Source organism: Pan troglodytes, chromosome 1 (assembly GCF_028858775.2).
Source record: "Pan troglodytes isolate AG18354 chromosome 1, NHGRI_mPanTro3-v2.0_pri, whole genome shotgun sequence".
Lineage (NCBI taxonomy): Eukaryota > Metazoa > Chordata > Mammalia > Primates > Hominidae > Pan > Pan troglodytes.
Genome location: NC_072398.2, coordinates 25,084,335 through 25,109,788, shown reverse-complemented (window position 1 = coordinate 25,109,788; position 25,454 = coordinate 25,084,335). Strand labels below are relative to the sequence as shown.

The window sequence follows — 25,454 nt, the reverse complement described above, 5'->3', positions numbered from 1 at the left end:
TTTTTTTTTTTTTTTTTCGTAAATCAAAGTACTATTTTATTAAATGAGTTATTTTACACAATATGAACATCAATATAATTACAATTGTAAAAAATTTTTTTATAACAAGGATGGACTGATTTTCATATTTCCAAATCAGAGTCAACTGTACATTTACACAGAATTGTCTTTGCATGAAGCCCAAAAGGGAACAGCATAAAAAATGAGTGTTTCTGTAGCCCCTTTATTTTTGCTGATCAACAGTTTGTTAGAAAAGCAGCTGCAGGTATGTTACCTAAGGTCTGAGACAGTAGAAGAGTCAAAGGTGTCGTGAATTCACCTGTAAACAACCTTATGCCTGAACATCGGCTAATTCTGGAGGAAGTGAAGTCTTAGGATGCTTGCTCTCAAAGTGCTGCTTGAAGGTCTTAGGGTCTGGCATTCGTGTCCTACAGACAGTGCAGGTATATATTAAGGCAGCTTTGGCAGCAGCCTTTTGGTCATGTCCTTGTTTCTTCTTTTGTCCAGCTTGCTTTTTGGCATTTTTCTGCTGAGACTGAATTTTCTGCTGTCCACGAGCCATATCCGGGCCAGGAGAGTCTTGCGTCGGAGGGACAGTGCAGCGCGAGAGGGCCGGGAGAGGACGCCGGAGGGAAAGGAAGGGGGAGCGCGCCCAGCATCGCTTGGGCCTCCTCCACCCGCTCAGGAGGGGAAACAGGAGAGCGGGGAGCACAACAGCCTCGCGCGCCCGCCGCCGCCTCAGCCTTAGGGAAGGCCACTACGCCTCTGGTTACATTTCTTGATCATGGTATCTCCCCAGCCAGGTAAGTATCTCTTTGATTACATTTCTTTTTTTTTATTTTTTTGAGATGGAGTCTCACTCTTGCTGCTCAGGCTGCAGTGCAATGGCGCTTTCTCAGCGCACTGCAACCTTTGCCTCCCGAGTTCAAGCGATTCTCCTGCCTCAGCCTCCCGAGTAGCTGGGATTACAGGCACCCGACACTACACCCAGCTAATTTTTTGTAAAGCCACCATGCCCCCCTGATTACATTTCTTTTTCTTTTGAGACGGAGTCTTGCTCTGTCGCCCGGGCTGGAGTGCAGTGGCGTTATCTGGGCTCACTGCAAGTTCCGCTTCCCGGGTTCACGCCATTCTCCTGCCTCAGCCTCCCGTGTAGCTGGGACTACAGGCGCCCGCCACCACGCCCAGCTAATTTTTTGTATTTTTAGTAGAGACGGGGTTTCACCGTGTTAGCCAGGATGGTCTCAATGTCCTGACCTCGTGATCCACCCGCCTCAGCCCCCCAAAGTGCTGGGATTACAGGCGTGAACCACCATGCCTGGCCTATTACATTTCTTAACTGGTTGTTGCTGGTGTATAAAAATACAAAACATTGGCTGGGCACGGTGGCTCATGTCTGTATTCCCAGCACTTTGGGAGGCCAAGACAGGCAGATCACTTCAGGTCAGGAGTTTAAGACCAGCCTGGCCAACAGGACAAAACCCTGTCTCTACTAAAAATACCAAAATTAGGCCGGTTGTGGTGGCTCACACCTGTAATCCCAGCACTTTGGGAGGCCGAGGCGGGAGGATCACCTGAGGTCAGGAGTTCGAGACCAGCCCGGCCAACATGATGAAACTCTGTCTCTACAACAAACACAAAAATTAGCTGGGTGTGGTGTTAGGCGCCTGTAATCCCAGCTACTCGGGAGGCTGAGGCAGGAGAATTGCTTGAACCTGGGAGGCGGAAGTTGCAGTGAGCCAAGAATGCACCACTGTACTCCAGCCTGGGCAACAAGAGTGAAACTCTGTCTCAAAAAAAAAAAAAAAAAAAAAAAAAAGCCCAATAATTAGCTGGGTGTGGTGGCACATACCTGTAGGCCCAGCTACTCGGGAGGCTGAGGCGGGAGAATCCCTTGAACCTGAGAGACAGAGGTTGCAGTGAGCTGAGATTGTGCCACAGCACCCCAGCCTGGGTGATAGAGTGAGACTCCGTCTCAATAATAAAAATAAAAATAGGGGGGAGGGGGGAGGGATAGCATTAGGAGATATACCTAATGTTAAATGACGAGTTAATGGGTGCAGCACACCAACATGGCACATGTATACATATGTAACTAACCTGCACGTTGTGCACATGTACCCTAAAACTTAAAGTATAATTTAAAAAAATTAAATAAAAAAATATATATATTAAAATAAAAAATATTTTTGTACATTAAGGTTTTTTGTTTATTTGTTTTTAAGATGGAGTCTCACTCTGTTGCCCAGGCTGGCGTGCATTGGCATAATCTTTGCTCATTGCAACCTCAACCTCTTGTGTTCAGGAGATTCTCTGTCTCAGCCTCCTGAGTAGCTGGGACTACAGGTGCTCGCCACCATGCCTGGCTAATTTTTGTATTTTTAGTAGGGACAGGGTTTCACCATGTTGGCCAAGCTGGTCTCGAGCTCCTAGCCTCAAGTGATCTGCCTGCCTCGGCCTCCCAAAGTGCTGGGATTATAGGCATGAGCCACCGCACCCAGCCCCTGCTTTCAACATGATGTGTATGCAATAGATTAGCACTCTTTAAGGGAAGCGTCTAACCTGATGGGCCTGAGGACAAACACACAGAATCCTGTACATCCCTTCATGGACGAGGCAATCAGCTGAGAGAGATCATCCCTCCACAGGAGTGAGACCCAGAAGCCCAGAGAAGGCTATGGACTGGGAGAAACTTGCGCAGGGTCCGAGGGAAGACAGGTCTGGTGTATAGATCCCGAGACTGGAGGTCACTGTGGTACTAAAGATAACAGGAGTAAATGGCAGCACATCATGCCCCCAAACTGGCCAGGACTAGCTACACTGAGTGAGGCCAGCATGGCAGAAGACAAAACAGGCAAGGGATTATTTCCCCTGCCACACTAAGTCAGCTTTAGTTATGAACAAATTCGCGAATTTTTTTTTTTTTTAGACGGAGTTTTGCTCTTGTTGCCCAGGCTGGAGTGCAATGGTGCAATCTCAGCTCACTGCAACCTCTGCCTCCCGGGTTCAAGCGATTCTCCTGCCTCAGCCTCCCAAGTAGCTGGGATTACAGGCATGTGCCACCAAGCCCAGCTAATTTTGTAGTTTTAGTAGAGACGGGGTTTCACCATGTTGGCCAGGCTGGTCTCAAACTCTTGACCTCAGGTGATCCACCTGCCTCAGCCTCCCAAAGTGCTGGGATTACAGGCATCAGCCACCGCGTCCAGCCTTATGTCATCTATTTCTTGACACCAATAACAGACAACTACTCTAGTCAGTAATTAGTTGTCAATAAATATTTTCTTACTTAAAATGTATTATTTAAATATAAAATTAGCACATGTAAATTTATAGTTAAAACATTCATGAATTTGGGCCAGGCGCTGTGGCTCATGCCTGTAATCCCAGCACTTTGGGAGGCTGAGGCAGGTGGATCACCTGAGGTCAGGAGTTTCGAGACCAGCCTGACCAATATGGTGAAACTAAAGTACAAAAATTAGCCAGGCGTGGTGACATGAATCTGTAATCCCAGCTACTCGGGAGGCTGAGGCAGGAGAATCACCAGAACTCAGGAGGCGGAGATTGCAGTGAGCCAAGATTGGGCCATTGTACTCCAGCCTGGGCGACAGAGCGAGACTCCATCTCAAAAATAAAAAGAAAAGAAAAGAAAAGAAAAGAAATAGATAACATAAAATTCTTACGATTATTTGCTTGAAGTGAATAAAGAATGTTTTCTGTATTACTCTTCTATGAATTACAGTAGTCAATACCATTCAATCTCAACTGTTATCACTATTGAAATGGCCTCAAAAATAAACTGCCCTTTCAAAAATCAAGCAAATGGAAAAGGAAAAATCCATATTGATTTCAAAAGTACAGCTGCCCTCATCTGAAAACTACTTCATCTTAAATTTCCTAATATGATCATGGCTGGCTGCGATTCACCACAGCTTCCAACAGCCGACTGGAGAGCGTTTTTCCAGAATAACTAGTATGTTTGCTTCAAGACAAATTATTTGACAAGGTTAAGGAAAAGATGTGAAAGCTAGATAATCCATGAAGAATCCTTTTTTAAAACTTCAAAGCATTTTATTTATACTTCTTTTTTTTTTTTTTGAGACAGTCTCGCTCTGTCGCCCAGGCTAGTGTGCAGTGGTGCAATCTCAGCTCACTGCAACCTCCGCCTCCCGGGTTCAAGCTATTTTCTGCCTCAGCTTCCCGAGTAGCTGGGATTACAAGCACCCACCACCATGCCCAGCTAATTTTTGTATTTTTAGTAGAGACGGGGTTTCACCATCTTGGCCAGGCTGGTGGTGAACTCCTGACCTTGTGATCCACCCACCTCGGACTCCCAAAGTGCTGGAATTACAGGCGTGAGCCACCATGCCCGGCTGTACTTCTTAGCTTACTTTTTTGTTACACGTATATATTAAGAACTTTTAAAAGTCCAAATTAAAGAAGCATGCCTAGACATCATTAAAATAGCTATCAATGCCCGTGACAATCCTGTAGCTCAAATAGTTTACTTTAGAATGTCAAAATTGATTTTGTAATAGTCAGGACAGGATAGGCTAAACAGTCGCTATATTAAGACCATGTACGTGTCCCTAGACCTAGTTCTTTCCCTACGTCTGTTTTTATAAATGCTGGTGATAAACCAGGTCTGATTAATATATAATCATTTTGTGTGATTATGTAACGGCTGTAATTCTAGGTTATCTTTGGTCAACCTTAAGAAAAATGGCAGTATATGTAATGACTTTTGCAAATGATCAGTGCTAATTTGCAGACTTTTGTTTAAAGAGGGTTTAAACAAAATAAGAAAATTTCATGATTACCAGTTGCTATTAAATGAATTGTAACTTTTTTTAAAAAAAAGAATGTCCAAGCCAGGTGTGGTGCTCATGCCTGTAATCCCAGCACTTTGGGAAGCCAAGAAGGGCAGATCACTTAAGGTCAGGAGTTCAAGACCAGCCTGGCCAACATGGTGAAACCCCGTCTCTAGTAAAAATACAAAAAGTAGCTGGACGTGGTGGCACACACCTGTAATCCCAGCTACTCGGGAGGGTGAGGCAGGAGAATCGCTTGAACCCAGGAGGCAGAGGTTGCAGTGAGCCAAGATCTTGACACTGCACTCCAGCGTTGGCAACAGAGCGCAACTCCATCTCAGAAAAAAAAAAAAATGGTATATCCAGATTCACATTTTTTTTTCAAACTCTGCATTTTTCTTTCTTTCTTTTATTTTTTAATGTTTTTGAGACAAAGCCTCACTCTGTCACACAGGCTAGAGTGCAGTGCCACAATCTCAGCTCATTTCTCAGCTCATTGAAGCCTCGACCTCCTGGGCTCAAGCAATCTTCCCACCTCAGCCTCAGCAATAGGTGGGACCACAAGCATGGGCCACCACGCCCAGTTAAATTTTTTTTTTTTTTTTTGAGACGGAGTCTTGCTCTGTCGCCCAGTCTGGAGTGCAGTGGTGTGATCTCGGCTCATTGCAAGCTCCGCCTCCCGGTTTCATGCCATTCTCCTTCCTCAGCCCCCCAAGTAGCTGGGGCTACAGGCGCCCCCCCACCATGCCTGGCTAATTTTTTTTTGTATTTTTAGTAGAGATGGGGTTTCACCGTGTTAGCCAGGATGGTCTGGATCTCCTGACCTTGGAGACCGCCTTGGCCTCCCAAAGTGCTGGGATTACAGGCATGAGCCACCATACCCGGCATAATTTTTGTATTTTTTATAGAGGTGGGTTTTTGCCATGTTGCCCAGGCTTGTCCCGAACCCCTGCCCTCAAGCGATCCCCCTACCTCGGCCTCCCAAAGTGCTCAGACTACAGACGTAAGCCTCCGCACCTGGCCTGCTTTTGGACTGGTGTGCCAGTTCACACATGCCTGTGATAGCAACTGCGTTCTGAACTGCAGGGATACATTTACTTGTCAGCACCTGAAAACTTCCTCCTGAGTTGAGTCCAATTATCAGCTTCATGTGCCATCTGCCAATCCAGATGAAACTTGGCAAATACAAAGCTGTCCTTTTCCAGGTGACACTCCCCACCTTCTTTTTCCTCCACCATTTCATTAACAACTAAAAAGCTCCTGCATGATCAGACCTGTGTATCTATCCATCATCAAATCCTACTCCTTTTTCGAGACTGGGACCCTCTGGAGGCTGACCCAGCCCCGCATTTGCTAGCATGCCCTGCAGACATGACCCTCGCTGGGCTCTGATCAGCCTTCAGGCCTCCACTCCAGGTGTCACTGTTCTGTCTCCCCTCTGCTCTCACAGCCTTCTCTGCTAGATGTCTCAGCCGTGCTGGCCCTCTCTTTCAGAAGTGAATGTACTGAGAGGGTCTTAGGGATTTATTAATAATGCTCCTGGGGTCGGATGTAGTAGCTCATGCCTGTGATCCCAATACTTTGAGATCACTTGAGCCCAAGCGTTTGAGACCAGCCTGGGCAACAAGGTGAGGCCCCATCTCTATCAAAAATTCAAAAAAGTAGCCAAGCATGGTGGTGCACGCCTGTGATCCCAGCTCCTCGGGAGACTGGGGTGGGAGGATGGCTTAAGCTCAGGTCAAGGCTGAAGTGAGACATGAGGCCACCACTGCACTCCAGCCTGGGCAACAGAGCAGGACTCTGTCTCAAAAAAAACAAAACCCACTATAACCATAATACTATTATCACACTTAAGAAATTCATAATTCCTTAATATCATCACATATCCAATTGATATTTGAGTTCAATTATTTCATGTCAATGTTTTTAAACTATTTCAATCAGAATCTAAATGAGGTCAACACGTTGCAATTGGTTGGTATGTCTTTTAAACTCCTTTTAATCTACAGGTTTCTCTTCTCTTTTTTTTCCTTGAGTTTCATTTATTAGAGAACCCAGACATTGTCCCATATAGTCTCCCAGAGTTGGATCTTGCTAGTTTCATCCCCACGGCCTAGTTTAACACATTCCTCTGTCCTATTTTCTTTTTTTTTTTTTTTCTTGAGAGGGAGTCTCCGTCTGTCCCCCAGGCTGGAGTGCAGTGGCTCCATCTCAGCTCACTGCAACCTCTGCCTCCCAGTTCGAGTGATTCCCCTGCCTCAGCCTCCTGAGTAGCTGGGATTACAGGCGCCTGCCACTACGCCCAGCTAATTTTTTAAATATTTTTAGTAGAGACGGGGGGGGGGGGGGTTTCACCATCCTGATTAGGCTGGTCTCGAACTCCCGACCTCAGGTGATGGACCCGCCTCTGCCTCACAGAGTGCCGGGATTACAGACGTGAGCCACCGCACCCGACCAAATGTCCTTTCTATTTTCTATAAATTAACAGTCAGATCTAGGGGCTCGATCAGATTTGTGTGTGTGTGTGCCGTGTGCGCGTGCACAGCATGTTCTTTGACTAGGAGGCACACCTGCTTTGGTTATCTTCTTTTTGTAATCTTTAAGTTGCTCTTTGATGTAGACGTGGTAACTAATGTTGAAACAAAATTAGTTTCGTTTCAAAACCTTTCTTTCAGGAAGAGGTTGTGGTTGATTACTTCTGCGACAGGTAGATGCAAGGTTGAGCAATCATCTCTTAACAGAAGTGGTCACACTAGAATAATTCAAGCACAACAACAAATCCCATATCATCACCCCCTCTTAATAATGGTGTTTTCTTTTTACTTGATTAGCTTTTAATTGTCACGCACTCTGCATTTTTTCCCTGAGGTATTATTTCCAGAAGGCAGCGAAATATGACTCAATGGCAAATTTGCTTTTTAAAAATTAAACAAAACTTAGGCCAGCTGCCATTTAAGAAGGGCTCCGGGGCCTCCAGACTCGGTGTGACCGCAGCCGTGCCCGGTGCTCCCCTCGCGGAGGCGTTAAGGCAGTAGGTTTATCTCACTTGAGACCATTCCTTCCTTTTTCATCTTCTCCGGGCTCCGGCGCAGCAGGCCGCAGGGGCGGGGACTCGCAAGAACGCGGCATCCTGGATGGTGGCCGAGTCACCGAAGCTCAGAACCCCGCGTCCCAGAATCGCTGAGAGCCGGCCCCGCACGGGGGCCTGGGAGCGCCACGCGCCCTCCACCCAGAGAGGCAGGCAGGCGGGCGGGCGGGCCGGGAGGGGCGGGGCCTCGGGACTCCGCCCACGCCTCCGTCTCCTCCGCGCTCCGCCAGAGCCGGCCGACACCACACCAGCCGGGGAGCCGCCGCCGCCGCCGCCACCTCTGAGCAGCCGGCTGGGAGCGAGAGCCGACAGCTAGTCTGCAAGCCACCGCTGTCGCCATGGGGAGCCGCGTCTCGCGGGAAGACTTCGAGTGGGTCTACACCGACCAGCCCCACGCCGACCGGCGCCGGGAGATCCTGGGTGAGGGCCAGCGGGCGCCCCGTTATGTGCGTGCGTGGCCTCCCGGCGCCGGGGCGCGCTCTCCCCTCGCGGGCCCTGCGCGGTCGTGGGCGCCGGAGGCCCGTTAGCAGCCTGCTCCCCGTCGCGTCCCGCCGCCGCTCGGGCCGCCAGCCCGCGGGTCAGCGCGGGAGAGGCTGGGCGAGGCGCGGGGGGAGGGACGGGTCCTCGGGGCCGCGCAGCTCCGACCCTTCCGCGAAGAGGCGCAGGCGCGTCCCCGAGCGCGGGAGTCCCCGCCAGGCCCACGCCGGCCGGTTGGGGCGAAGGGTGTCCCCGGCTGCGCCAGCCTTGGGTAGATCTTTTCGCTAGAAGATTGCTGTGCCCTCAGGTGGGCGCCCTTTCCTCTCCCCACTCCCTCTCCTCCGGAGCGGGCCGAGGTGAGCGGGTGCCGGCCCCGGGGCTGCCCGAGTGCTAGGCAGGGTGTGGTCCTGGGCATCCTTGGGCCTACCAGCGAGCCCTGCTCAGGGTGTCGGGCGCCGGCGGGCAGTACTGGCGGGGGCGGCCAGAGTCCCGGCCTTGGGCCCGTTAAGGGGGCTGGCGTCCCTCCATATGCCCCCCGGGGCTTCTCGGACTTGATGGGCCCTGGTCGGTTCACGCCGCTTGTCCCATTGATCCTCACGACAAGCCTGGGACGTAAGAACGGCGGATTCATAGGCATTTTTCATCCATCTCGGTTTTGTGGATGAAAAGACTGAAAATGGAAGACTTGCCAAATAAGGAAAATATGTGGCGTGGCCTGCTGGTCCCCTGACAGCTAATTGAGAGGCCTTAACTCCTCAGAGGATTCGGGCCTTCTGTGTTACATAGAGAATGCTCATCTCTCCCAGGCTACTCCTAATATGCTAGGGATTGTGTGGAATGCTTTACAAACATTACCCAATTTCATCCTCTTGGTAATTCTACTTGGTTGGTATTATCGCTGTTTTAAGAAATGAAATAAGAACGCGTGACTAAATGCTAGGGGGATTCTAATGCGCATTCGGTTGCCTCTTCCAGAGCACGTGTTTGTTTTTTGTTTGTTTTTTGAGACTGAGTCTCACTCTGTTGCTCATGCTGGAGTGCAGTGGCGCGATCTCCACTCGCTGCAACCTCTGCCTCCTGGATTCAAGCGATTCTTCTGTCTCAGCCTCCCGAGTAGCTGGGATTACAGGTTCCCACCACTACGCCTGGCTAATGTTTGTATTTTTTTTAGTTAGAGACGGGGTTTCACCATGTTGGCCAGGCTTATCTCGAACTCCGGACCTCAGGTGATCCGCCCGCCTTGGCCTCCCGAAGTCTTGGGATTACAGGCGTGAACCACCGTGCCTGGCCAGAGCACGAGCTTTTTAACCTCTGCTGTTTCTTCAAAAATTGAGGAAACGGGGACCGGTCACGGTAGCTCAGGGCTGTAATCCTAGCACTTCGGGAGGCCGAGTTGGGAGGATCGCTTCAGCCCAAAAGTTCGAGACCATCCTGAGTAACATAGTGAGACCCCCCCCCCGTTTACACACACACACACACACTTTTTTTAAATTGAGGAAACATGGTGAGTTGAACATGAGCAATTATTCCTTACATATAGTATTTCCTTAGTTTTTCTTCTCAACATTCATTTGCCCAGTGAAAAGAAAAAGCAAGTAGCTGGGACCACAAGCGCACACCACCATGCCTGGTTGATTTTTCTATTTTTTTGTAGAGATGGGTTTCTCCGTGTTGCCCAGGCTGGTCTTGAACTCCTGGGCTCAAGCAATCCGTCCGCTTTGGCCTCCCAGCGTGCTGGGATTTTAAAGGCGTAAGCCACTGCACCCGGTAACTTTGGGTTCTTGAATTCCCTTCCTCCTCTTCTTCCTCCTCCCCTACACTCCATTAGAGAAAGGGTCTTGCTTTGTTGCCCAAGCTGGAGTGCAGTGGTTGTTCACAGGCATGATGATCACTGCAGCCTGGGCTCCAGTGGTCCGCATACCTCAGCCTGCCAGTAGCAATTTGTTTGGCACATCACTTACACATACTTGATATGAGATAGCATGATACTTTTTTGAGACGGAGCCGCATTCTGTCACCCAGGCTGGAGTGCAGTGGCCCAGTCTCGGCTCACTGCAACCTCTCCCTCCTGGGTTCAAGGAGTTCTGCCTGCCCCAGTCTCCCGAGTAGCTGGGATTACAGACGCCCGCCACCATGCCTGGCTGTTTTTCTGTTTTTATTTTTAGTAGAGACAGGGTTTTGCCACATTGGCCAGGCTGGTCTCAGATGATCCGCCTGCCATGGCCTCCCAAAGTCCTGGGATTACAGGCGTGAGCCACCCTGCCAGGCCACATATGATATATTTTATCAATGCCTTATCTACATGTTACATAGGAATAATCTAGCGTCCTACCTGTGGAAAAACCAACTCTGGAATACTGAAACTGAGCTACTTAATATTCTGAAAATCAGGACGGGTGTGGTGGCTTTTTTTTTGCCTGTAATCTGAGCACTTTGAGAAGCTGAGGCAAGAAGATCGCTTGAGGCCAGTTCAGAACAGCCCCATCTGCACGAGAAATTAAAAAATTAGCTAGCGTGCACGCCTGTCCTGCTACTCAGAAGGCTGAGGCGAGAGGAACACTTGAACTCAGGAGTTCGAGGCCAACCTGGGCAACATGGCGAAACCCCATCTCTACAAAAAAAAAAAAAAAAATTTAATTAGCGGGGCATGGTGGCATGTGCATGTGGTCCCAGCTACACAGAAGGCTGAGGTGGGAGGATTGCTTGAGCTGGGGAGGTAGAGGCTGCAGTGAGCCGTGATTGCCCCACTGCATTCCAGCCTGGGCAACAGAGTGAGACTGTCTCAAGAAAAAGAGATGAAGGAAGTAAGAAGGTGCTGATTGATACTTACCTCACACTGAGCCTTTTTTCCCCCACAAACTTATCACTGAACCATTTCACTGGGAAAGTAAAAGGACCACATATTTCTTGGCCGGGCGTGGTGGCTCACGCCTGTAATCCCAGCACTTTAGGAGGCTAAGGCGGGTGGATCATGAGGTTAGGAGATCGAGACCATCCTGGCTAACACGGTGAAACCCCATCTCTACTAAAAATACAAAAAATTAGCCGGGCGTGGCGGCAGCCACCTGTAGTCCCAACTACTCAGGAGGCTGAGGCAGGAGAATGGCGTGAACCCGGGAGGCAGAGCTTGCAGTGAGCTGAGATTGTGCCACTGCACTCCAGCCTGGGCGACAGAGTGAGCCTCCGTCTCAAAAAAAATAAATAAATAAATAAAGGACTACATATTTCTCAATGAAAATACAATGTACAATGTTTTCCATGCAGGTGTAAATACTAACTCATGTTCTGTTTCAGGGTGGGAGATGGAATAACCTGTAGAAAGATAAGAATCTTTAGATTTGTTTAAATTATACACAAATGATAAGAGATCTTTCTGAAAGTGTTGACTTTTTGGCGGGGGAGGGAAGGGGCCTGATAGAACAACCAACAATTGTACACTTTAAGTTTACATTTGGAGTTCACATTAAAAGTTCATTTATAAGGCATCTGTTTGAAATTAGTGAGGATGAGCTGGGCTGGGTGGCTCATGGCTGTAATCCCAGCCCTTGGGTGGCTGAGGTGGACAGGTCACCTGAGGTCAGGAGTTCAAGACCAATCTGGACAACATGGTGAAACACCGTCTCTACTAAAAATACAAAAATTAGCTGGGTGTGGTGGTGGGCGCCTGTAATCCCAGCTACTGGGAAGGCTGAGGCAGGAGAATTGCTTGAACCCAGGAGGCAGAGGGTGCAGTGAGCTGAGATCTCACCATTGCACTCCAGCCTGGGCAACAGAGCGAGACTCCGTCTCAAAAAAAAAAAAAAAAGAATAAATCACAAGAAATGCTTCCTTCACTGTTATATTTTAACATGATACAGCTATTTAATGTTTTATTTTTTGAGAGAGAGTCTCACTCTGTTGCCCAGGCTGGAGTGCAGTGGTGTGATCATAAATTCTTGGGCTCAAGTGATGCTCCCGCTTCAGCATCCTAAGTAGCTGGGACTACAGGCTTGTGCCACCTCACTGGCTAATTTTTTTTATTTTTGGTAGAAATAGAATCTGTTTGCCCAGGATGGTCTTGAACACTGGGCCTCAGGCAATCTTTGTGCCTCAGCCTCCCAAAGTGCTGGATTAATGGTGTGAGCCACAGCACCTGGCCAATAGCTTTATTGAGATTATAATTCAACTATCATGATTTATTCATTTAAAGTGTACAGTTCAGTATTTTTTAGTATATTCACAGAGTTGTGCAGCTGTCACCACCATATAACTTTAGAACATTTCATCATCACCAAAAGAAACCCTATACTCATTAGCAGTCCCTCATATACCCTGCTTCTACCTAGGTAACCACTAATCTACTTTGTGGCCTATAGATTTGCTTATTCTGGACATTTCATATACATGAAATCATAAAATACCTGATCTTTTATGATTGGCTTTCACTTAGCATAATATAATTTTTTTTTTTTTTTTAATTTGTAGAGACAGGGTCCTGTTATGTTGCCCAGGCTGATCTTGAATTCCTGGGCTCAAGTGATCCTCCTGCCTTGGCCTCTCAGAGTGCTGGCATTATAGGTGTGAGCCACTGCACCCAGCCATTAGCATAATATTTTAGCTGGGCACAGTGGCATGCTCCTGTAGTCCCAGCTACTAGGGTGACTGAGGCAGGAGGATCACTTGAGTCCAGGAGTTCGAGGCTGTAGTGAGCTATGATGGCATCACTGTACTTCAGCCTGAGTGACAGAGGTAGACCCCATCTCTAAATATAAATATTTTAAGGTTCATTCATGTTATAGCATGTGTCAGTGTATGATTCCTTTTTCTGGCTGAATAATATTCCTTTGTATGGACATACCAGGTGTTTAACATTTTGAGGAACTGCTCTACAGTTTTCCAAAGCAGCTGCACCATTTTATATTCCCACTAGCAAAGTATGAGGGTTCTAATTTCTCCACATCCTTGTTTTTACCTACCTTTTTTTTATTATACTCATCCTAGTGAGTGTGAAGTGGTATCTATGGTTTCAGTTTGCACTTTCCTAGTGACTAACGGTGTTGAGCCTCTTTCATGTGTTTCTTGACTGTTTCCGTATCTTTTGGAGAAAAGTCTGTTCAGATCCTTTGCCCATTTTTTAATTGGATTATTAGTTGTAAGAGTTCTTCATATATTCTGGATATAGGTCCCTTATAAGATACATGATTTGCAAACATAACCCCGCTTCTGTGGATTGTCTTTTTACTTTCTTGACAGTATCATGTGCAACAGAAAGTTGTTGATGCAGTCCGATTTCTCTGTTTTTCTTTTGTCACTTGTACTTGTTATAGTATCTAAGAAACCACAAAGGCCATGAAGATTTATTTCTATGTTTTCTTATCAGAGTTTTATAATTTTCTTATAAATTTGGGTCTGTGATCTGTTTTGAGTTCATTTTTGTGTATGGCGTAAGGTAGAGGTCTGAATCCATTCTTTTGCCTGTTGGTAACAAGTCGGTCTAGCACCATTTGTTGAAAGGACTGTTCTTTCCCTGATTATATTGGTAGCCTGTAGTATTGGTTTTTATATACTATTACAATTTTGGGAAAATTCAGTACAGAATTACTTGGAGCATGTTGATTTGTCTGAGAAAACTGTGAATACCAGTTTCATGATTTTAGGGTAACTACAAAATGTATATTATATTCTATCCTTTGTCAGATGTGTTAATTTAATCGTTTTATATAAGGTAAGAATGCTGTACCTCTGTCTAAACACAGAAATAACACATATTTTAATATAAAGAATGCGGAACTTCTAAACTTTGAGGCTAATTTTTCCTGCATAAATTCTCAAATTATTGTGACATATTTCATAACTTTACTAATAGAATCCTTCCCTGTGTTATTAAATATCCACTAAAGTCTCTAGTAAAGGGAATATGATTTACAGAACAAATTTAATGTGTTAGTTTAATTGGTGTTAATTTAATTATAATTGCTGAACTATTACATACTTTTCTTAGTTCCTGTTTTTTTGTTTTTTCTTTACAGCAAAGTATCCAGAGATAAAGTCCTTGATGAAACCTGATCCCAATTTGATATGGATTATAATTATGATGGTTCTCACCCAGTTGGCTGCATTTTACATAGTAAAAGACTTGGACTGGAAATGGGTCATATTTGGGGCCTATGCGTTTGGCAGTTGCATTAACCACTCAATGACTCTGGCTATTCATGAGATTGCCCACAATGCTGCCTTTGGCAACTGCAAAGCAATGTGGAATCGCTGGTTTGGAATGTTTGCTAATCTTCCTATTGGGATTCCATATTCAATTTCCTTTAAGAGGTATCACATGGATCATCATCGGTACCTTGGAGCTGATGGCGTCGATGTAGATATTCCTACTGATTTTGAGGGCTGGTTCTTCTGTACCGCTTTCAGAAAGTTTATATGGGTTATTCTTCAGCCTCTCTTTTATGCCTTTCGACCTCTGTTCATCAACCCCAAACCAATTACTTATCTGGAAGTTATCAATACCGTGGCACAGGTCACTTTTGACATTTTAATTTATTACTTTTTGGGAATTAAATCCTTAGTCTACATGTTGGCAGCATCTTTACTTGGCCTGGGTTTGCACCCAATTTCTGGACATTTTATAGCTGAGCATTACATGTTCTTAAAGGGTCATGAAACTTACTCATATTATGGGCCTCTGAATTTACTTACCTTCAATGTGGGTTATCATAATGAACATCATGATTTCCCCAACATTCCTGGAAAAAGTCTTCCACTGGTAAGTAAAGGATTTGATACATATTCTAATTTTGTTTTTTTGTTTGTTTGTTTTTTGAGACAGTGTCTCACTCAGTCGCCCAGGCTGGCGGGCAGTGGCACGATCTCAGCTCACTGTAACCTCCACCTCCCAGGTTCAAACGATTCTCATGCCTCAGTCTCCCAAGTAGTTGGGATTACAGGCGCATGCTACCACGCCCAGCTAATTTTTGTATTTTTAGTAGAGATGGGGTTTCGCCATGTTGGCCAGGCTAGTATTTTGTCAGTCCAAGCAGCTCATTTAAAAAAAAAAAAAAAAAGCAAGAATATAAATACTGCATCTTCCAGCCTACTTTTACAAAGGGTTCACTCTTGGGTCCTTAAGCTTAGTGGTTTCACTTAGGATTTATTTTTAATTTTATTTTTTAATTTTTTTTTTTTTTTAGAGACAGGGTCTTGCCCTGTCACCTAGTCTAGAGTGCAGTGGTACGATAGCTCACTGCAGCCTCAACTCCTGGGTTCAAGCGATCCTCCCACCTCAGCCTCCTGAGTAGGCAGGATTATAGGCACGTGCAACCATGCCTGGCTAATTTTTTATTTTTTGTAGAGGCAGGGTCTTGCTGTGTTGCTCAGGCTGGTCTCAAACTCCTGGATTCAAGTGATCCTCCTGCCTCAGCCTCCCAAGTAGCTAGGACTACAGGCACATGCTATGACAGGCTGAGTTTTTAAATAATTTCTTTTAATCCTCCAAATGGTTTGTTAAAATTTTTAACATTTTTAACATTTTTATAGAGCTGGGGTTTCCTGGATGGGTGCAGTGGCTCACACCTGTAATCCCAGCACTTTGGGAGGCCTAGGTGAGTGGATCATCTGAGGTCAGGAGTTCGAGACCAGCCTGGCCAACATAGTGAAAGCCTGTCTCTACTAAAAATACAAAAAACTTAGCTGGGCATGGTGGCGGGTACCTATAGTCCCAGCTACTCAGGAGGCTGAGGCGGGAGAATCGTTTGAACTCGGGCAGTGGAGGTTGCAGTGAGCCAAGATTGTGCCACTGCACTCCAGCCTGGGTGACAGAGCGAAACTCCGTCTCAAAAAAAAAAAAAAAAGAGAGAGATGGGTTTCCCTGTGTTGCCCAGGCTGGTCTCAAATTCCTGGGCTCAAGTGATTCTCTTGCCTTCCAAAATGCTGGGATTATACATACGAGCCACTGTGCCCATCCAGATAGTTTTTTAACTTGAGATGAAAAGACATTTTTAACTTGAGATGGCAGAATTGCACACTTGATAAGTGCTTTTTTTTTTTTTTTTTTTTTTTGAGATGGAGTCTCTCTCTCACCCAGGCTGGAGTGCAGTGGCACAATCTCGGCTCACTGCAACCTCCGCCTCCCGAGTTCAAGCAATTCTCCTATCTCAGCCTCCTGAGTTGCTGGGACTACAGGCGCACGCCACCATGTCTGGCTAATTTTTTTGTATTTTTAGTAGAGATGGGGGTTTCACCATATTGGTTAGGCTGGTCTCGAACTCCTGACCTCAGGTGATCCACCCGCCTCGGCTTCCCAAAGTCCTGGGATTACAGGTATGAGCCACCGCACCCAGCCAAGTGCTTAATTTCTATCTAATTAGCATGCCACAATTTATTAGTATTTGTAAGTTCCTGGATGGCAGGGATCAGATGTTGCCTTTATATTCTATGGCGTCATCCATGCAGTACATTCTTTAATAATATCAAGTTAATCTAATTGTATGTATTTGTTGTTAATTTTACAAATAAGCCAGATATTTAGTCCCTTGGAATGTGATGGGAGAGAGACCTAGAGGGTCGAGTGTATTCAACTGCTGCTGAAATGTAGACTGCTTTTTGTTTAGAATTCCCACAGCTGCTGCTGCTGCTGCTGCTTTTTTTTTTTTTTTAAGAGAGAGGAGGGAGGCAGGTCTCATGGTTTCCCTTCTCAGTGTTTGTGTCAACCATTCATCAGTCATCTTTGAAAGAACCTAGTAACACTCATTTTTCATCTTGCTGTATTTTTTTCCCTTCTAGGTGAGGAAAATAGCAGCTGAATACTATGACAACCTCCCTCACTACAATTCCTGGATAAAAGTACTGTATGATTTTGTGATGGATGATACAATAAGTCCCTACTCAAGAATGAAGAGGCACCAAAAAGGAGAGATGGTGCTGGAGTAAATATCATTAGTGCCAAAGGGATTCTTCTCCAAAACTTTAGATGATAAAATGGAATTTTTGCATTATTAAACTTGAGACCAGTGATGCTCAGAAGCTCCCCTGGCACAATTTCAGAGTAAGAGCTCGGTGATACCAAGAAGTGAATATGGCTTTTAAACAGTCAGCCTGACTCTGTACTGCTCAGTTTCACTCACAGGAAACTTGTGACTTGTGTATTATCGTCATTGAGGATGTTTCACTCATGTCTGTCATTTTATAAGCATATCATTTAAAAAGCTTCTAAAAAGCTATTTCGCCGGGCACGGTGGCTCATGCCTATAATCCCAGCACTTTGGGAGGCCAAGGTGGGTGGATCACCTGAGGTCAGGAGTTCGAGACCAGCCTGGCCAACACGGTGAAACCCCATCTCTACTAAAAATGCAAAAATTAGCCGGGCGTGGCGGCACATGCCTGTAATCCCAGCTACATGGGAGGCTGAGGTGGGAGAATTGCTTGAACCCAGGAGGCGGAGGCAGAGGCTGCAGTGACCCAAGATTGTGCCACTGCACTCCACCCTGGGCAACAGAGCAAGACCCCATCTCAAAAATAAATAAATATATATAAAAAATAAAAAAGCTATTTCTAGTTTATTTCACTATAAAGTTTTGCTTTATTAAAAAGCTAATAAACAGCTATTAATCACAGTGTATTAGTATTTGTTACATTTTTGTATTTCACTATCTTTATACTATATAATATGGTAACTTGGGTACCGGGGGAACTTTAAAATTTCATCTCAAAAATAATTTTTAAAAAGCCTGAGGTATGATATAGCATAAAAGATTGAGATGAAAATATATTTCCCTGTAAGCTGAATTACTCATTTAAAAATTTTAACTTCTATATGGGACCCGAATTAGACACTGCTGAATCCTGTACAGCCTTACTCATAAATAAAGTACTTACTGAATTTCCACCATTCAAATTCATTTTTCAGGTGTGTTGACTCTCACATTAGAAACTGCTCAACTGATAAAGACTTTCATGTTATTTCACTGCAGTGGGAACTGGCTGTGGTCTGATGGTAGATCGTTGGTCTCAAGTAGCTGGTAGCATGGGCTGTTATGTCAGCAGTCTTGCTTACCTCAAATATGTCACTTGGATACGTTTAGTGTAATATGGTGAATTATTTTAAAAATACATCAGCAGCTGGGTGTGGTGGTTCACACCTGTAATTCCATACTTCGGAAAGCTGAGGCAGGAGGATCGCTTGAGACCAGGAGTTTGAGACCAGCCTGGGCAACATAGTGAGACCCCATCTTTTTTTATTTTTTATTTTTTGAAATGGAGTCTTGCTCTGTTGCCCAGGCTGGAGTGCAGTGGTGCAATCTTGCCTTACCACAACCTCTGCCTCCTGGGTTCAAGCGACTTTCCTGCCTCAGCTTCCTGAGTAACTGGGATCACAGGCGTGCACAGCCATGCCCAGCTAATTTTTTTTTTTTTTTTTTTTTTTTTTTCAGTAGAGACAGGTTTTCACTATGTTGGCCAAGCTGGTCTCAAACTCCTGATCTCAGGTGATCTGCCTGCCTTGGCCTCCCAAAGTTCTGGGATTACAGGCATGAGCCGCTGTGTCTGGCCCCCATCTTTTCAAAAAATAAGAGTGGTGTGGTGGTGTGCACCTGTAGTCCCAGCTACTTGGGAGGCTGAGATTGAGGCTACAATGAGCCATGATCGCACTACTACACTCCAGCTTGGGTGACAAACACCCTCTAAAAAAAAAAAAAAGTTGGCTACATTGCAGTTTCGTAAAGAATAAAACAACACCCAGACTGCTGAGGGTGGGGTGAGGAGTAGAATCCTCTGTGGGACTGCCAGGCCTGTCTCACAGACCTCATTTCATCCCCGAAATACTTTGCTTTCCCTTCCTGACCCCCTTGCCTAGGAAAATTCCTAGTATCTTCTAATCTGTTACTCAAAGAACAATCAAAGAGTGACAATAGAACCAAGTTTACAATTCAGATTTTACTCAGTCACTAAAGTATCTGCAAAACATACCCCTGGATTTGATGCTAGATCATAGAGATCATGTACTCCCATCAAGTCTATAGAACTCTGGCCAATGGCACCGGGCGTGGTGGCTGTAATCCCAGTACTTTGGGAGGCTGAGGCAGGTGGATCATGAGGTTAGGAGTTCCAAGACTAGCCTGACCAATATGGTGAAACCCTGTCTCTACTAAAAAAAATACAAAATTATCTGGGCATGGTGGCATGTGCCTGTAGTCCTGGCTACTCGGGAAGCTGAAGCAGGAGAATCCCTTGAACCCAGAAGGCAAAGGTTGCAGTGAGCCGAGATCACGCCCTGCACTCCAGTCTGGGCGACAGAGCAAGACAACGTCTCCAAAAAAAAAAAAAAAAAAGGCCAGGCGCGGTGCCTCACGCCTGTAATCCCAGCACTTTGGGAGGCCGAGGTGGGCGGATCACGAGGTCAGGAGATCAAGACCATCCTGGCCAATACGGTGAAACCCCATCTCTAGTAAAAAATACAAAAAATTAGCCAGGTGTAGTGGCCGGCGCCTGTAGTCCCAGCTACTTGGGAGGCTGAGGCAGGAGAATGGCGTGAACCCAGGAGGCGGAGCTTGCAGTCAGCCGAGATCGAGCCACTGCACTCCAGCCGGGGCGACAAAGTGAGACTACGTCTCAAAAAAAAAAAAACAACAAAAAGAACTTTAGCCAATGGCTGCAGCTGCCATGTAAATGCTGAAAACCTCCAAATTTATCACTTCAGACCTCTCACTACCTGCTGGATGCACAGAGTGGGTTGTCATCCCTCTCCAAAACTCCAGTCTCCACTTACATAACCACTTCTTTCCTGAATGGAAGTTTCAGTCTTCGTAGCAGGCATCCCGATTATTCTGGCTCCCATCTGCCAACTCGATCCATTCTTTAAGAGATCTACGAATCTGGGCAGTAAGAAGGCTGGGCCCCATAACCTCTAAAGAATAACTCCAAACAAAATTATCTGGGCCTGGTGGTGTGTGCATCTGTGGTCCTAAGCTACTCAGGAGGCTGAGGTAGGAGTTTCGCTTCTTTTTTTCTTTTTTTTGAAATGGAGTCCTGCTCTGTCGCCCAGGCTGGAGTGCAGTGGCTCGATCTGGCTCACTGCAAGCTCCGCCTCCCGCGTTCACGCCATTCTCCTGCCTCAGCCTCCCGAGTAGCTGGGACTACAGGCGACCACCACCACGCCCGGCTAATTTGTATTTTTAGTAGAGATGGGGTTTCACCGTCTTAGCCAGGATGGTCTCAATCTCCTGACCTCGTGATCCGCCCGCCTTGGCCTCCCAAAGTGCTGGGATTACAGGCCTGAGCCACCGCCCACGGCTGGAGTTTCGCTTCTTGAACCCAGGAGGCGGAGGTTGCAGTGAACTGAAATTGCACGCCATTACACTCCAGCCTCGGTGACAGAGCGAGATCCCGTCTCAGACAGTCCTAAGAAATCACTCAGTAGCTTTGCATGAGTTCTCCCTTCTAGTGTAAACTCCTTTCTCCGTTTCTCTTCTGGTTCAAAGTTTCACACCTTCAAGGCTCACACCAGCCTTCTGTTACCCACCCCCAGTCCCCAGCAGGTCAGGTGTCAATTTTTTTGACTTTGAGAACCAATGATTATCTCTTCATGGCCCTAATCATACCATTGTGTAAATAGGCACTGTTTCTCCATAAGTTGTAACTCCTTAAGAGCAGGACACATCTTTTATTTCTGTTTCCCAAACCTAGCAGGGTGTTTGACTTAAAGTAAGTGCTTGATAAATGGAGAGAGACCAGCAGGGAGAGTCCTTGAACTTGATAAGCTTTTTCTAAGACAAAAACACAGCCAAAGACAGGGCACTTGTATAATCTTTAGGTAAAAGTATTTTATGCTACAAATAATGGACATTCAATGAGAATCCTTACTTTTCACTGAGTCCTGTACCAAGTGTTTTACATGAACTATTGTACTTTTTTGTTGTTGTTCCTTTTTTTTTTTTTTTTGAGACAGAGTCTTGCTCTGTGGCCCAGGCTGGAGTGCAGTGTTGCAATCTCAGCTCACTGCAACCTCCGCCTCCCAGGGTCAAGCAATCCTCCCACATCAGCCTCCCAAGGAGCTGGGACTGACTACAGGTGTACACCACCACACCTAGCTAATTTTTGTATTTTTTGTAGAGATGGGGTTTCGCTATGTTGCCCAGGCTGGTCTCAAACTCCTGAGCTCAAGTGATCCAACCACCTCAGCCTCCCAAAGTGCCGGGATTACAGCTATGAACCACAATTTATTGTATTTAAGTCTCAACATTTATATGCTATAAGCAGTACTATTAATATCTTCATTTTGTAGATGACAGAAAAGGCTTAGAGAGATTAAGTAACTAGCCGAAGGTCACACTTAGTAAACTGCAGAAGCTGAACCTGAAATGCAGACTCTGTGGACTCCAGACCCAAAACCCTTAACCATATTCCATTTGGCTTACATTATGAGCCTAGTCCTGAAACAGTAATGAGAATGAAAAACACATGTTCCTATTACTACATACGTTACTGCCTCATTAACCATTTCCTGTATGCCAGCATTTTGGCTAGGTCTCTGTTTTTTTCCAACTCTTGAATCTAAAATTCAAATATGAAACATTAATGTTTAAATCCATGCAAAAAATGCATTTATGTATTCATTTATTCATTCTACAGATGCTTTTGGCAGGCTTGCACTAGGCAGTGAGGATACAAAGACAAAATGTTGCCCCAAATTAAGGAGCTAATGCTCTAGTGCTGGGAGGTACATGTTAAGAAAGAAAGGACTTAAAACAGGAGAATTAGGATGTGGCTGGGACTGAGTAGAGGGCACACATTGCTATCGCTGATCAGGGTGAGTGCTCTGCCAGGCTGTACGTGCAAATATTGTGCTAATCCACGGCAGCCTGGGAAGGTAGGTATTGTCTCCCACACTTTTCACAGGAAGAAACAGGGTTAGGCAAGTAACTAGCCTGAGGTCACACAACATGGGCCAGGGCCTGAAGCTATGTGTGTTAAAGCCAATTCTTTATGCTATTCCTCTTGGAAGCTCTTTGGACAAGTTCATGTATTTCTTGTTAGGAAAATCTTCTAGAAGCCTTAGCCATTTGGAAGGAAGCAAGAACAGTTTGATGACCTAGGGCTAGGAAGGCTCTGAAAAACTGTGCCCTTGAAATCCAAGAACATTATTATTATTATTATTATTTTGAAACAGGGTCTGGCTCTGTCACCCAGGCTGAAGTGCAGTGGTGGGATCATGTCTCACTGCAGCCTTGACCACCTAGGTTCAAGCAATCCTCCCATTTCAGCCTCGAGTAGCTGGGACCGCAGGCGTGCACCACCATGCCTGGCTTTTTTTTTTTTTTTTTTTTTGAGATGGAGTCTGCTTCTATCACCTAAGCTGGAGTGCAGTGGTGTGATCTCAGCTCACTGCAACCTCCACCTCCCGGGTTCAAGCGATTCTCCTGCCTCAGCCTTCCCAGTAGCTGGGATTACAGACACCTGCCACTATGTCCGGCTAATTTTTTTTTTTTTAATATTTTTAGTAGAGGTAGGGTTTCACCATGTTGGTCAGGCTGGTCTCGAACTCCTGACCTTATGATCCGCCTGCCTCAGCCTCCCAAAGTGCTGGGATTACAGATGTGAGCCACTGCACCTGGCCCCTATTTTTATTTTGTATAGGGACAGAGTCTCACTGTGTTCCCCAGGCTGGTCCTAAACTCCAGTGGTCCTCCTGTCTCGGCCTCCCAAAGTGTTGGGATCACAGGCGTTAGCCACTGCCTCCAGCCCCAGGAGCATCATTAATAAATCCCTAAGACCTGCTCAGTACATTGACTTCTGAGACAGAGGGCCAGCATGGCCGAGGGGCCTGGCAGAGGAGGCTCTGAGAGCAGAGGGGAGACAGAGCAGTGACACCTGGAGTGGAGGCCTGAAGGCTGATCAGAGCCCAGCGAGGGTCATGCCTGCAGGGTGTGCTAGCAAACGCAGGGCTGGGACAGCCTCAGGAGGGTCCCAGTGTTGAAAAAGGAGTAGGATTTGATGATGGATAGATACACAGGTCTGATCATGCAGGAGCTTTTGTTAATGAAACGGTGGAGGAAAAATAAGGTGGGGAGCGTCACCTGGAAATGAACAGCTTTGTATTTGCCAAGTTTCATCTGGATTGGCAGATGGCACATGAAGCTGATAATTGGACTCAACTCAGGAGGAAGGTTTCAGGTGCTGACAAGTAAATGCATCCCTGCAGTTCAGAATGCAGTTGCTATCACAGGCATGTATGAACTGGTACACCAGTCCAAAAGCAGGCCAGGTGTGGAGGCTCATGTCTGTAGTCTCAGCTATTCAGGAAACTGAGGTAGGAGGATTGCTTGAGCCCAGAGGTTCGGGACAAGCCTGGGCAAAATGGCAAAAACCCACCTCTATAAAAAATACAAAGGCCAGGCACGGTGGCCCACTCTTTGGGAGGCCAAGGCGGGCAGATCATGAGGTCAGGAAATGGAGACCATCCTGGCTAACACGGCGAAACCCCGTCTCTACTAAAAATACAAAATATTAGCTGGGCGTGGTGGCGGGCACCTGTAGCCCCAGCTACTCGGGAGGCTGACGCAGGAGAATGGCGTGAACCCAGGAGGTGGAGCTTGCAGTGAGCCGAGATCGCGCCACTGCACTCCAGCCTGGGTGACAGAGCGAGACTCTGTTTCAAAAAAAAAAATACAAAAATTGGCCGGGTATGGTGGCTCAAGCCTGTAATCTCAGAACTTTGGGAGGCTGAGGCAGGTGGATCACCTGAGGTCAGGAGTTCGAGACCAGCCTAGCCGACATGGCGAAACCCCGTCTCTACTCAAAATACAAAAATCAGGTAGGTGTGATGGCAGGCACCTGTAATCCCAGCTACTTGGGAGGCTGAGGCAGGAGAATCACTTGAACCTGGGAGTTGGAGGTTGCAGTGAGCAAAGGTTGTGCCACTGCACCCTAGGCTGGGCAACAAGAGCGAAACTCCTTCTCAAAAAAAAAAAAAAAAATTAGCCAGGTGTGGTGGCATGCACCTGTGATTCCAGCTACTTGGGAGGCTGAGGTGGGAGGATCCTTTGAGCCCAAGAGATAGAGGCTGCAGTGAGCCGAGATCATGCCACTGCCCTCCAGCCTGGGTGATAGAGCAAGACCCTGTCTCAAAAACAAAAACAAAAAGCAAGGGTGAGGACAGTGTCCTGGGGAGTTCTCTGTAACCCTGGCTGCATGAGAGTGTTTGAACAGACAGCACCGTCTGGGAAGAAAGGTGGAACCCAAAGAAACATAAGTCACTTTTTTATGGAGTCAAGAGTGGATCTCCCGGTTACTAGGTATACTTCCCTGTATTAGTAATCCCTGAGAAAGAAATACAATAGATGCTTTGTGGAAAAGGCCTGGAGGAATTGAGCTGCCCTCAATGTTGTGTTCTAAATCCTTGCAGGTCAGCAATTTGCTAACCCAAGGAGGGCCTGTATAATCTCCCTCCCCTATTAGTGTATTACCAAGGGCTCCTCTCACAGTCTTCACAGAGGGGCCAGTAACACCCAGAATAGCCCTTCATTTTTCTACTTGGTGGTTTAAGCCTTACATTCCCCTCCCATTAGGTAGCTGAGATGTATATATATATTTTGGCACAAGGGGTTGTCCCATTCCCTTCTTACTTTGAACTGTAGTCTCCCCTCCTTAGCCACCATAAACACAGGTTAAGAAATCTGCTTTTCGGCCGGGCGCGGTGGCTCACGCCTGTAATCCCAGCACTTTGGGAGGCCGAGACGGGCGGATCACGAGGTCAGGAGATCGAGACCATCCTGGATAACACAGTGAAACCCCGTCTCTACTAAAAATACAAAAAAATTAGCCGGGCGTAGTGGCGGCGCCTGTAGTCCCAGCTACTCGGGAGGCTGAGGCAGAAGAATGGCGTGAACCCGGGAGGCGGAGCTTGCAGTAAGCCGAGATGACGCCACTGCACTCCAGCCTGGGCGACAGAGCGAGACTCCGTCTCAAAAAAAAAAAAAAAAAAAGAAATCTGCTTTTCTCCTCTATGCTGGCTGTTAAATAGGCTAGAGAGTGTAGAAAGTGGGTTCTTTTAAGGCCGGGGGTGGTGGCTCATGCCTATAATCCCAGCACTTTGGGAGGCCGAG

General features: G+C 46.5%; 1 protein-coding gene, 1 non-coding gene and 1 pseudogene across 3 annotated transcripts; 2 read left to right on the top strand and 1 right to left on the bottom strand.

The window, feature by feature from the left end:
- LOC735898 (zinc finger protein 706 pseudogene) lies at positions 1 to 764 on the bottom strand (annotated as a pseudogene).
- Positions 4,512 to 4,637, top strand: LOC112207286 (small nucleolar RNA SNORA72). Its single transcript, XR_002941718.2, has one exon. It is a non-coding gene; the product is annotated as a small nucleolar RNA SNORA72 (small nucleolar RNA).
- A 645-nt stretch (positions 4,638 to 5,282) lies between these two features.
- On the top strand, positions 5,283 to 18,250 carry DEGS1 (delta 4-desaturase, sphingolipid 1). 2 transcript variants are annotated; one of them, XM_514228.7, is made up of 3 exons: positions 5,283 to 8,316; positions 14,382 to 15,124; positions 17,140 to 18,250. In XM_514228.7, exons 1-3 carry the CDS (start codon positions 8,235 to 8,237, stop codon positions 17,284 to 17,286), a joined length of 972 nt encoding a protein of 323 aa, XP_514228.3. In that variant the 5' UTR covers positions 5,283 to 8,234; the 3' UTR covers positions 17,287 to 18,250. The 2 variants fall into 2 exon arrangements, with proteins under 2 accessions (XP_514228.3, XP_016795084.1); XM_016939595.3 differs by lacking the exon at positions 5,283 to 8,316 and adding an exon at positions 8,528 to 8,680.
- Positions 18,251 to 25,454: the final 7,204 nt, after the last annotated feature.

What these genes read in the sequence shown, in the direction of transcription:
- DEGS1 (XM_514228.7), top strand. Translation starts at nt 8,235, where the DNA reads ATGGGGAGCCGCGTCTCGCGGGAAGACTTCGAGTGGGTCTACACCGAC. An exon ending in CCGGCGCCGGGAGATCCTGG is followed by an intron (nt 8,317 to 14,381) that starts GTGAGGGCCAGC and finishes TTTTCTTTACAG; the next exon opens with CAAAGTATCCAGAGATAAAG. An exon ending in CTGGAAAAAGTCTTCCACTG is followed by an intron (nt 15,125 to 17,139) that starts GTAAGTAAAGGA and finishes TTTCCCTTCTAG; the next exon opens with GTGAGGAAAATAGCAGCTGA.